At 47.3% G+C, this 13518-nt stretch overlaps 1 protein-coding gene across 3 annotated transcripts in view; it reads left to right on the forward strand.

Moving 5' to 3' along the window:
* The first annotated feature begins 1339 nt into the window (after positions 1-1339).
* Positions 1340-13518, forward strand: part of ESYT2 (extended synaptotagmin 2) — a 90131-nt gene continuing 77952 nt past the window's right edge. For 2 of the 3 annotated variants that reach the window (XM_040984359.1, XM_040984356.1), the window contains exon 1: positions 1340-1788. In XM_040984359.1, the coding sequence (XP_040840293.1) occupies positions 1459-1788 (330 nt within the window). In that variant the 5' untranslated portion in view covers positions 1340-1458. The remainder of the gene's footprint in view (positions 1789-13518) is intronic. The other variant, XM_040984357.1, reaches the window with a different exon arrangement.

Here is a 13518-nt window from a genome sequence, read left to right on the forward strand (position 1 = left end):
TCATGGCACTGCCTCCTCTGGGAAAGCAGTGCCTGCACACAGGGAGAGGACAGAGGGAGGCGAACAAGGAGGCTTAACAGGCCAGACGTGGAAGGCTCCACGAGCCCAGTGGGGAGCTGCAAGGCAGGGGCTGACCAGCTCACAATGTTCATTTTTACTTCAATCCATTCTGGATCCCTGGGTCAAATACATGAGTGGACAATACGGGATTTTGAACGTGGCATTCTAGGACAGGATTCTACTCCAAAGCCATGGCCGCACGTAACAGAAATCTCGCGCTCCTTCCTGCAGGACAGCCATGACTGGCTTTAGTATCTGAAAAACTCAATCTCAAATGAACCTGTTGCAGAGGGAAAGGAGCTGATTCCATTTTACGTACGAAGAATTTACATGACTTGTTACTGTGGCAAACCAACAGAAAAGCCACTTCCTCCTCTCGAGGTTTCCTGTGCTTGTTTGGTGTAGTAGACGCTATAGTGAGATTTGCAATAGTACATGTGCTGAGATCTATGTTTCCACACACGCCCATGCAAATGCAATGATGAAGGCACACAAGGGGCCTGCGTCTGCTTTATTCAATAACTCCCCTGGTCTGTCTTGTTCCGGGTTGTCCCCAAACGTCCTTGGAATTTACGAAATATGCTCAAAGAAAGAGGCTGTTCATACAACTGCCTTGGCTGGATTGATTGGAAAAATAAAATGATCTAGAAGTGTGTTCTTGGGAGTTAATGTGCAAACGGTCTCAGAGTCACAGGCAAAATGTAAACTTAGAGTTTAGTCCCACACTCCGAAGCACAGCACCGCAAAGCAGTCACACATCGCTGGCTTGACCCTCAGCTGCCCCGCAAACCGGATTCTTGTATTTCATTAAATAACTTATTTATTACACCCAGCAGGGACCCTATCCAGTTGTGGTTTTCGCCTCTAAACCACCTTGAGCGATTTTCAAAACAGAAGACACTTTACTGCTCCAACTGAAATGATTAACTTCTTGGCACCAACCAGAATACCCTGGGAATGTTTCCTAGTGTTTTTCATCCTCTGCAAAGGATAGGCCTTGGCTGGGCCCGCACACCCAGGGGCTCCCTGCACACCACAGGAATCCCTCCCTCGCGGGGCTGTCACACCCCTGCGCTCCCGGGCCCATAGGTGCCACACCCGCCGACGCTGCGGCAGGAAGGGCACTCCCACTCGCGGAGCCCGCCCTTTTCCTTCCGCGCCATGACGGCACACGCCGGCCCGCCCGCTCGTGTGAGGCCCCGCGCCGTGCCCACGCCTGGCCCGCCCGTCCGGCGTGATGACGCCGCGTCCCGCCCACCAGCGCCGGGCGGGCTGGCCGGCGTGGAGCCACGGCGCCGGGCCGTCCCCCTGCACAGGGGCGCTGGTGGCGCGCGAGGCGGAGCTGGCTGGGGACCCGCGCGCCTCGGCCCGGGGAGGGCAGCGCGGCTCGGCTCGGCGATGAGCGGCGCCCAGGACGAGAGCCCGGAGGCCGGCGCGGGCCGGGCCGGGGAGCGGCCGGCGGCCGAGCCTCCCGGAGGCGCCCTGAGCGTGGACGTGCCGGGGCTGCTGGCGCAGCTGGCGCGCAGTTTCGCGCTGCTGCTGCCGGTGTACGCGCTCGGCTACCTGGGGCTGAGCTTCAGCTGGGTGCTGCTGGCGCTGGGGCTGCTGGCGTGGTGCCGCCGGAGCCGCGGCCTCAAGGCGAGCCGCCTGTGCCGAGCGCTGGCGCTGCTGGAGGACGAGGAGCGTGCTGTGCGCCTGGGGGTGCGCGCCTGCGACCTGCCGGCCTGGGTGAGTGTCGCGCGGGCCCCGCCCCGGTCCAGCCCCGGTCAGAGTCATCGGGACCCGGAGCTCCAGACACCGGCCCAAGGCCAGTCCGGACCCCAACCCCTACCCAGATCCCCGGCCCAAGTCACCGCCCAGATCCTTACCCCCCCAAACTCAATCCGAGTTACGGGTTCTGCACTGCCCGGTCCCCGGCGCTGCTCATTCGAGTCCACACCTCTCGGTTCCCTGACTCCAGGTCAGGGGTCTGCACAGTCTGTACCCTATAGCCCTCGCGCACCCGGTCTAAGTCAGCTATCCTATGGTCACCAGCTCTTTCCCTGTGCTGTTTGGTGTCTGCATGGCTGTCAAACCCTCCCCCGACCTCCACCCACCTGCTCTGGTCCTGGTGTGCCCTTGTGCCCTGCCCACCCTCGGCCGCCCCCACCTGCGTGGCTAAGTGCCAGTGTGGGACACCCTGCTCTGCCCAGCTCCCCAAGTCCGCTGTGTTCCCCAGGCCCCCCGACCCCTGTAGCTCAGGGTGAGGTTCCCAGGTGGCTCTGTGGCTAAGCGGAAGCCCTCTCCCCTCCTGCTGACCCTGCCCTGGCCGCCCCGGGAAGCTGCTGCTCCTGCAAATGCGGCTGAAGGGATCAGGTAGTGTGCGTAGGGTGCTACCTAATTTGGCCGCGTCGTTGCTAGAATTCAGGGCTTTTCCTCTCTGCTGGTGGAAGTGACTAGTGCCTTCTGGTATGTATCGGGGACGTGGTTGTTTCTGCAGCTCGGATCCACTGGCGTGGCTGCGTGTGTCCTTTGCCGGCCCCCTGCAGACCTGGGGAAAGTCCGATGTGCCCGGTCAGCATTTCAAAAAAAAACAAGTGGTGACAGCTGTTTGGGGAAAAGTTAATCTTTTCTTCTATCCTGGGTTGTTTCTGTCACAATTGAAGAGTAGTAAGTGCCCCTCGCCCAAAAGGTTTGCTAGTGGTCGGACAATTGATTTTTTTTGTTTGTTTGGTTTTTTGCAATGCACTGTTGTGAGATGGAATAATTTTGTATAGGGTCAGTTTGAATGTGATGTGAATGTGTGTGTGTGTGTGTGTGTGTGTGTGTGTGTAGACTACAAAAAGTTAGTGGAAAGATGGAATTGGAAGGTGATGTGCTGAATTGTACCCCAGGAAGTGTGGGGCCAGTTCCAGCTGTCACAGCGTCCATAGCGTGTTTTCACCGCAGGCGGTGCTCTACATAATGTAGCACTGGAGTATCCAGCTAGCGCAGTTGTCTTCATCATCTTTCTGCCTCTCTGACTCCTGGGCAGCCCTGAGCTGGTCCCAGGCTCCTTCACACTGGGCTCCATGTAAACTTGTGGGTCAAAGGGGCTGGCAGCGAGCTTCGGAAGGGTCATTCTCACCTAGAGGACGTGGAGTGTGGCCCCTGTTTCCAGTCATGAGACACTCATGAAGTAAGACGTGGAACATATGACACAAATGACAAACAAACAGCAATTAAACAGCAAGAGTGCCCAAGTCCTTGGAGGAACATGTTGGATGCTCTTTTGCAGGGTACATATAATAATGGTAAGGGACATCAAAATTCTGCTGAGTTTGTAGGCAGTGGTATTTTGCGTAGTCAAAATAACTGGTTTGCTAAAGTTTTTGGATAACGGGGAAAAAAAATCAAGGGGTATGAAAACAGTAAGTTGGAGTACCAAGGGGGGGAGTTGAGACCCAAAGGTGTGCTTTGAATTGTAACATAACGCCTGTTTGTAGCTAAAAGCAGGAGATATGTATCCTTTCACAGCAGCAGTGCCATTAGAGCTAAACTTTGCAAGAGCTGGTGTGCTAACTTTCCTAGACACTTGGTTACCGAGCGAGCGAGCGAATGTCAAAGGCAAATGTGCTGATAAAGATCTTTGTGAAAGAGACTGTCCTGTCATGAATTAATCCAATTTTTTTTTGCCATTTTCAAGAACTTAAATTATTAGACAGACTAAAAAGGTGGTTAGTCAGAGGTCTTTTTCTTACTTTTTTTTAATCTATGTGACTTAAGCTGATGAACCATGATGTTTAACTCATAAAGAATTTGTATTTTCTCAAAATTTTTAAAATTTTTATTACTGAGTTGTATTTGAGCTTATATCACATGCATCTATACATAAACATGCTATATTGCTTAGAACCCTTCTGGAAGGTCCACTTTCAGCTTCACAGTAACTGTTCCCAAGGTTTTATGAAGTTGCTTTTTTTTTCTTTAGATTTCATGATTTTTCAATAATAACAGTAGGTTGTGCTGTGTTAATGGGCCTAAAATTCTGTCTGAGGAATTTGCAAGGCAAATCAGCAAGAGAAGTCACACATGAGAAAAGTTACAGTTTCAGTATCACTTATATTTTGATTTTTTGCTGCACCTTCTTTGAGTGCCTGAACCTTGGGCTGGAGTTTTGCTCTGAAGAGACCTGTTTGTGTAACCAATTCATTGGTTTTCGTAGCTTGTCACTGTGGACTGACTCATTATGAAACCTTGGGAAAACATGCATGAGTGTGGTACCAACTTCCCAACTCCACCTTTGTGTGTATTCACAGACGGCCTTTCTTTTTATAGTAAAAAGGTATGCCAATGCAGAATTGAGATAATTAAAAAATATTGATACATTGTGGGGGGGAAAATTTTGAGTTGTTCCTAAGTTGAGACTGGTATGATGCAACAAATGGCTCGCTCTCATCAACTGGTAATTCTGTTAAAAGAATCTGACCCAATAGTTCTACTGTAAACAGTGTAATTGTTATTTCTTCACTTTTTTTTTTCAGTCAACAGAGAAAAAGTAGGATGGATTGAGGAAGGGACTTTTTCTTGTATGAGTGGCTTCCCTGTATGAATGAGGCCCTGGAAAACCACACTGAGTGGAGAATATTCTTGAAAAATTCTTACAGGGATAAGGAAGGATAGTTTTCCACTGATTTCTTCCTTTTTATGTATTCGAAAGTTAAAACTCGGTAAAGTGAAATCTGACACTGCCCTGCTTCTGCGATCCAGGCTGCCTTTAGGGCTGCGAGTCCGTGGAGGGCCAGGTGTGTGGTGGCCAGTGTGGAGTAACTGCTGTGACACTTGGTCCGTCATTACTCTGATGTTTGGATTACAGAGAATTAAAGCCCATTTCACTTTCTTGGTTAAGTTTTTCTGTACTGTTGTCTAGCAGTTCTCCTTTTCTGGTTGAAGGGAGTTTTCTTCTCATTATTCTGAGAAAAAAAAAAATGCAGGAGAGCCTGTCTCACCGTAGCCAGAATCCCGCAGGTATGGTCTGAAGAATCCAGTGAACAAAAGGAAAGAATGCGTTGTGGTCTCATGCAGAGAAAGAGTCAATATTTGCTCTGTTTATTTTCTCACGGTTAATCATTGATTTAATACATAAATGAAATTTTATGAAGACTTACAACAGAAAATGGCTGACATAGCTGTCTGAGGAGCCGCAATTTAACACTTTAACAGAGTGTGACTTTGGTACCTAAATCCAACAGCGATTCTATAGTCTGAAAAAATGCTAAGAGTCCTCAACATCACCTACCCAGTAACCTGTAGGCTCATGGATTTTTTTCTTTACTCACACACTGCAGCTCTAACGAAGGGCAGAGGGTGGTGACGGCTGTGCGGCTTTATTCTATGGTCCGAGTTCTGCATTCAATTAGAACATAATGCCCCGTGGTGGTTAAAATCTAGCAACAAAGATCTGACTTTTAGATTAAGCTGGAAAATGGGTTTAAATTTGCAGTGATGCAACCATCCAGCCTGTATCCTCGGGTTTTAGTAATGGTTCTACTTCAGATGAGTGTCATTTTAATTGTCTGCTGAAGGAGAGGAGAATATAACAGTAGAACTGAAATAGAAATAGCTTATATAAATACATGCATTAGAATATGTCTTTAAAATACATACTTGTAAATACACATCTCAATCCTGTGAAAAACTAATTGTGGAAAACTGACCAGCAATTTAGTGTTGTCATTAAGTGTAGTGAACCGCTAAGCTTTTCTGCAAGTTTTCATGTTTCCTACATTGAACATAGCACTTAACCTTAGAAATAGGTACTATGGAATATACTGAAAACATTGAATCATTCACTTTAGATGAATGTCTTAAAGGATTTTCAATGAGTGGTACATTGATAGCAGACATAGAATTTCCTTTAAAAATAAAATGAAATTGTTGAGCAGTCACTGTACAAAATGAGACGTAACTCCAGACTGGCATTGTGTGGCATGGTAATAGCAGCATCACCTGTGGGCAGTCCACTTCTGAGCTGGCTCCCTCCTGACAGGCATGGAAAAGCTGCAGAGGACGCCCCAGCGCTCAAGTCCCTGCACCCGTGTGGGAGACGCAGACAAAGCTCCTGGCTGGTGGCTTTAGCCTGGCCCAGCCCCTGCCATTTACAACCAGCCCGGGAACAGCTCCACCTGCTAAGCCACAAAAGTGGCCCCAGAAATCGTTCTTTAAAAACATAAACAGTATGAAAGCCGGCATCGTCTCCTCCTTGGCGTGGATGTGTCAGGTGCTCTAGATGCCATGTGGTCCAGGAAGATGGATGGGAGAGGACTCATCTGCACCCGTGTGGACGTTGAACAGAAGGGCATGGCGTTGAATTCGGTGGCAACAGCTCATTCAAGACGTGTGAGTGAGAGAACACAGGCATAATTCATGGCATAGAGGCAGCGAGAGCTCAGGAAAGCGGCTGTGTGGAGGACAGTTGAAACGGCGCATTTCTCAGCTGTCTTTTCTAGGAAGAATCCTCTGGAAGCTCTGTGGTGGTTGGATTGAGCATCACTCACTGAGGGTGGGGCGGTGAGGGGCAGACGTGCTGTGCCCACGGTGTGACTACAGCGTGGACTTGCAAGGCAGTCACCATCATTTACACACAGTGCTGGGAAACACTGATTCTGCCAGGGGCCGTGTCATACAAAATCATCAACTTAAAAATTCGCCAACTGTACATTTACGGAATTTCAAGTTCCGCATCTCTGTGCATACCTTGGCAGGGCCAGATCCTGTGATCCTGGGGGCCTTGCATGCGTCACAGCCTGGACACCCCCCCGCTCCTGAGGGAGCAGAGTCTGTGGTACTCCCGAGACATAGGGGTTCGGGTATGACAGGAGAGGGAGACGTACAGATCAGAGCCAGGGAAATCAGAAAATGATGCTATTTCGTTCTGTTCTTGCCTGAGTTGGCGGAAATGCCAGGCCGACTGCTCACCACAGTGGGTGCCCAGTCCCACGTGGCACCTAGAAGGACTCCACAAGCCTTCTGCAAGTGGACATTCCCGACTGCCAGTGGCCTTCCTCCGCCTTCCACACTGAGTCTCCTCGTATTCTTTTAGAATTGAGTGGGGTTTAGTTCTTACACAGTTAGTATCTGTAGGTGTCTCGCGTGGAATCATGTTCCCCTTAAACGTTTGGTTTGCCGAGGCTTTTCTCCCCGTCATTGATTTTTCTTCATTTACTTGTTGTCGCTGTTTTCAATTCAAAGCACACATTTCAGTGAATTTTTCCTAGAGTGTATCATGCTTTAATGAACTAGCCAGTTCATGTGTAAGAATTAAATATGACTCTTTCCTATGACACACTTTCAAAATGACTTAATCACCCACGTTATTAGACATATGTTCAAGGTATAAAGTGCTAGCAACACTTTATACCTTGAGTAAGACAAAGCGTTAAGCTCAAGAGTTTGCCATCTGGCAGTAACACGGATATTGATATAAACCTAGTATTGGTCACTGTAGGCACTGGTAGTTTTTAAGTTATTTTTTAAGGGATAAAAAGCCTATCACTTGAAATGTGTCTGTTCTCTTCATTTTTAAGAGTACGTTGCAGTGCTATTAACTATAGCTGATCTTTGAAACTTACTCCTTCTAACTGAATTTTGTATTCTTTGACTAGTGTCTCCTCAACCCTTTCTCAAGACACACATACACATATACACACACCCACACACACACACACAATTTTTAGTAAAATAATATGTGTTCAGTTTCTGGGAAAAATATATTAGCATTATAACATTATCCATTATACTGTCTACCCAGATGGTAACTAATGAAGCATTGTAAACTGAACAACATTATTAATGTGAATCTTTGCTTTTTGTAGTGGCCAGCTATATTAAAAATCTTTTGTTTAGGAAAATCTGATTTAGGACTAAGTTTTATTAGATTTTGGAGTTGGTGACATAGTTATGTTCATTTTTTAAAAGGGCATTTTATACATTTATTCAGATAATGGACCAACTCTTAAAATCCATTTATAATTATTTTTACTTTTTTTTTGAAAAAAAATCTCATTTTATCTGAAAGCTAGAGACAGCCTGCGCCAGTGTGCCATGCTGCTCCAGGCCCAAGGCAGTGTCCTAGAAGTCTTCTGTGGTTTCCTCCATGGGTGGCAAGCCATCGTCCAGAACCTTCCAGGGTGTGCAGCGCATGAAGCTGAGGCAGAAGGGAGGGTCCACCTATCCAGTACTCAGACACAATGAGGGGATGCTGATGCTGCCAGCAGCAGCTTTCCCACAGCACCAAATTCCCAATCCCAGGTCATTCCACTTTCTTTATTTTGGGGGGAGAGGATGATATTTACCTAGTTGGTCAAGGTGGGAAGGGTCAAGGATTAGGGGAAAGTGGGTGAGACCATTGTTGTCAAATTTCCTTTTTCTTCTTCCTGTATCCGGGGACTGGGGGAGATTAGAGGAGAAGCTGCACCCAGCCTCCCAGCCACTTCAGTTCTGGGGGATGGGAAATGGCACCCCGATATTAGCCCAGGGTCCCCGATGTGCAGCATGCTCTAAGGGGTCTCCTAAGTGGTTTCAACAGTTTTGAAATGCTGTTGCTCTCACTGCTCTAAGCGTGAGGAAATCTTTCAAGGTCCATGGCTGACACAGTCCACCTTAGAGTCTCCTTTCACTCAGGTATTTGCTGTCAACGTTTGACTGGGCAGTTGTCCAGTGTGCTCTGCCCTCCTTCCTCTGCAGTGGTACCGGATGTCTTCTGTGGACCTGATGCACTGCCGTGTCCTGCGTGCGCCTCTGGGCCTGCTGTCCTCTGCTCCGGCATAGCCACTGAGGAAGCCCACTTCTGACACACACGCACGGTCAGTCCCACCCACGAGTCCAGCGGTTTGATTGTGGGGATCCCCAAAAAGATCTCTTCTGAGGTGATCCTACACTCAAATAATTCTTTTTTATTTTTTTTAAACTTTTTAAAAGATTTATTTATTTTTATTGGAAAGGCAGATTTACAGAGAGAAGGAGAGAGTGGAAGATCTTCCATCCACTGACTCACTGTCCAAGCAGCCGTTATGGTCAGAACTGAGCTGATCCGAAGCCAGAAGCCAGGAGCCAGGAGCCTCTTCCAGGTCTCCCACAGGGGTGCAGGGTCCCAAGGTTTTGGGTTGTCTTCGACTACCTTCCCAGGCCACAAGCAGGGAGCTGGATGGGAAGCAGGTCCGCCAGGACATGAACCAGTGCCCATTTGGGATCCTGGCTCGTACAAGACAAGGACTTTAGCGACTAGGCTACCGCACCGGGTCTAAATCATTCTATTTTAAAACACAGATTTTTTTTTTTAATGACAGTTACCGACTTTTTTATTTTTAGAATTTGTTGAGCTAGCTATACATAAAAGTCTGATTATATGCCACGTCATCTTGTGCTTTAAGAGGCAATTTTGTGGTTACTCCTATATCAGAAGGCCTTGAGATCTGTCAGATTTCATCCAGGTGTCTTTTTAGTGGGTTACAGCAGGGTATCCAAGTGAAAGTATCAATGCAAGGTAGCAAGCACATCTGTATTTACTTAAAGGTAGAGCCTCAGAGAGAGAACAAGGGAGAGAGGAGGGATAGGAGGGAAGGAGGGAGAGAGGGACGGAGAGAACAAGAGGGGAATCTTGTGTCCACTGGTTCATTCTCCCAATAGGTGTGACTGCTGGGATAAAGCAGGCTGAAGCCAGGAGCCAGGAAATTCATGTGGATCTCCCACCAGGTGGACGGGGGCCCAGGTGGTACACCGTCATCTGCTGGCTTTCCAGGCACGACGGCAGGAAGCCGGATGGGAAGCCATACCTCCAGGAGTTAAGCGGTGTGCTGGTGTTGTGGGTGCAGCTTATCTGCTTTACCACAATCCTGGCCCCAAACAGAGCATCACGATGGCCCGCCTCTGTCAGCAGCATCACCGGTGGCAGGACGGTATTAGTGGGAACTGTACCAATATCGACGAGGAATTACTGAGATGATGGGTTTTATTAGGCTTTCATTGTGCTTCAGGTAATGAGGCCCCTTTTATATTTCTGTTTCAAATGACTGTGGCATTGTAGTTTTAAATATTTTATTTTGTGCCTGGGCAATTTTTAAAAACAGTTTTTTTGATTTGAGAAAAAATACAGAGTTCATTGTAGAATTTTTACTTCTTGGAATAAAGTTCGTTGTAATCCTAAAAGCTAGTGATAACCATTAGTAATGTTGCAAATGATTTTTTTTTAAATAAAAAGATTTGTTAGTTTGAAAGAGTTATAGATTGAAGGAGGGGGAGATTTCCATCACTGATTCTCTTCGCAGATGACTCCAATAGCCAGGATTGGGCCAGGCCCAAGGCAGGAGCCTGAAACTCCATCTGGGTGGCCCACATGGGTGGCAGGGTCACAAGCCATTGGACCGTGTCCCTCTGCCTTCCCAAAATCATTGACAGGGAGCTGGATCGATGTACAGCAGCCTGACTCGCGTAGGATGCTGTGTAGTGGCTTAACCTGGTGTACCATAATACCAGCTGCTCTGCATTTTTCTTAATTGTTTAATGATGAGTTTGGATATATGTTGACCCTTGAATAACATGTGTCTGAATTATATAGGTCCACTTTTACAAGAACTTTTTAGATTTGTGAAAATTTGGGGGAAAAAAAGTGAAATGTCAACCACATAGTTTAGAAATACCAAGAAAAAAAAAAAAGGAGGAGAAGAATAAAGAAAGAAAACGAAAGAAGAAAAAGATCTATCTCTATTGGTTAGGGGCCCAGCATGATGGCTCAGTAGCTAAGTCCTTGCCTTGCACACACCGGGATCCCATACAGGCACCAATGTGCATCCTGGTTGCTCCACTTCCCACCCAGCCTGCTTGTGGCCTGGGAAAGCAGTAGAGGACAGCCCAAAGCCTTGGGACGCTGCACCTGTGAGGGAGACCCAGAGGAAGTTCCTGGCTCCTGACTTCAGTTCGGTGCAGCTCTGGCCATTGCAGCCACTTGGGGGTGAACCAGTGGATGGACAATCATTCTCTGTTTCTCCTCCTTTCTGTTAATCTTCCCTTTCAATAAAAAATAAAAAAACTTTTAGAAAAATGATTAATCAGTGTCTGCCATAAAATATATACAAATCGATTATAAAAAGTTAAAATTTGGGTCTGGCACTGTGTGATAATGGGTGAAACTGCCACCTGCATTGCCAGTTTCACGTATTGGCACCGGTTCTAGTTCTGCTGCTGCACATCTGGTACGGCTCATTGCCAGTGCAGCTGGGAAAGCAGCAGAGGGGGACCCAAGTGCTGACTTAGGTCCCTGCACCCACGGGAGGTTCTGAGCAAGCTCCTGGCTTCTGGCTTCAGCCTGGCCTAGCCCTTAGAGCGAACCTGCAAATGCAAGATCTCTTTCTCTCTAGCTCTCCCTTTCTCATTATAGCGCTGTCTTTCAAATAAATAAAATTAGTTATTTTTTTAAAGTTAAAATTTATTGAGCTCATTGTTGGGGGAAATACAAACAGACATTAAAATTCAGTTTTAAAGCACAACTTCCTAAAAGTAGCTGTAGTGCATACTATCTCAATAAAATAATTTTTTTTAAAGATTTATGAATTTTTATGGGAAAGCCAGATTTACAGGGAGAAGGAGAGACTGAGAGAAAGATATTCCATCTGCTGGTTCATTTCCCAAGTGACCACAACAGCTGGAGCTGAGCCGATCTGAAGCCACGAGCCCAGAGCCTCTTCCGGGTCTCTTACACAGGTGCAGCTCCCAAGGCTTTGGACCGTCCTCAACTGCTTTCCCAGGCCACAAGCAGGGAGCTGGATGGGAAGTGGAGCTGCCAGGACATGAACTGGCGCCCCAATAGGATCCCCACGCATGAAAGGCAATGACTTTAGGCACTAGGTTACTGCACTGTATAGTAATTTCATTGGTGTCTGCTAGTATTGTTTCAAGGAGTCAAAAGTTACATATTTATCATTATCATCATCATTGTTGTTGTTATTTTGAAGTCATGGGAGCTAAGATGAACGGAGATGAACTGAGATCTTCCATCCTTGCTTCACTCTCCTAGTGAATAGCTAGGACTGGATCAGGGCTGAAGCTGTGAGCCAGAAACTTATCCAGAGCTCCAGCGTGTGTGGTAGGGACTTGCACATTTCCCTCCACAGTGCCCACTGCCCTCCACGGTGCCCACTGCCTCCACAGTGCACATTAACAGGAGCTGTGACTGGAACCCAGGTTCCCATTTAGCATTCTAGCATTGAATCTTTATCCACTGTGCCAGGTGTCCCCACCTGTAGGCTGATTTTTGACTGGGTCAGGTTCAGCTTCTTATCCCCTAGATGGTTCAAGGGTTAACCCCAAAATATATGTACATGTGTTTAGTTCCTCATTAGCTGTTATTTTGTGGGTATTATGTACATTCTTCAAAACCATGCTTCAAATCATCATCATATCTTTATGGAAGTCGCATTTGTATGTAAGTGGTTGTCTGGTGGACTCATTTGAAAGAAAGATTGTTATACAGTGAGAGAAGATAAAAGTAGAATTGATATATTTAATTTTCTGGTCTTTTTTAAGTTGCACATCTTGCTATTTCTTAGTTCTTATGATTTATAAACTATTCCTGAATTGAGTTCATCAGAGTTGTAGAATAATTGTATAAAGAAGAGTCTAGCCGGGGAAGGCGGGGTTTGTTCTGAATGCTGCATTAGAAGACACGGTAGGTTTATCCAGTCTCTTATGTAAATAGCCTTTAGAAGAATAGCATTCCATGTGCAGTGAGTCACAACTTGTGCTTGCTTTTCTTCCTGTGTGTGCGAGGATATTCAGGATCCTTCACTGCAGTGTTTTTCCCTGTGGTAGTTTGTGTAGCATAGTGGAGGAATGGCTACCTTGAGAGTTCCAAGAAAATTCTGAATTGTCTTGTCCAACTTTGAAGGTGATGGGCCGGTGTCGGCTGGCAGGCCTTTGTTGCCCAGCCCCGAGTGGGATGGCTGCCTGTCGCTAGAAGCAGGCAAGCCAGCAGCTCTTGTGCTCCGTATCAGGCAGCTGTGCCCCTGATCTGAGTCCCGCCCCTTCCCAACTGCCCCACGTGAGTCAGTCACACCTCTTAGAAGCTGCTTTGCTTTGCCCGTAAGATGTGGGCCTGCCCGGGTGCTGTCCCTAAGGCTGCAGTGAGGATAGACCCAGTGAGATGTTGGACCCAGGCAGGTGGCAGGCACACACCCTAGGTCAGCGCTCCAAGAGACCCACAGCTGTGACAGGTGCTCACCTTGCGGGTGGCCTTGCTGTGGCCTGAGTCACATCTCAAAGAGTGGCTTCTGCCACTTCCTGGCTCACCTCAGCCTGAGATGAGCTCTGAAGTTTTTCTTTGTTTCGGTTTCACTGCCTGTGTTTGTTGTCGTTGCTAAGAATGTATCTATGTGATACTCTGTTATTACTAATACCTGAAGGTATGCCATGTAACTTCACCTTCTGTTTTCCCTGCATATTTCTGAA

The sequence above is a fragment of the Ochotona curzoniae genome, unplaced genomic scaffold (genome assembly GCF_017591425.1).
Source record: "Ochotona curzoniae isolate NIBS_2020 unplaced genomic scaffold, NIBS_Ocur_1.0 contig_4105, whole genome shotgun sequence".
NCBI classification, from domain to species: domain Eukaryota; kingdom Metazoa; phylum Chordata; class Mammalia; order Lagomorpha; family Ochotonidae; genus Ochotona; species Ochotona curzoniae.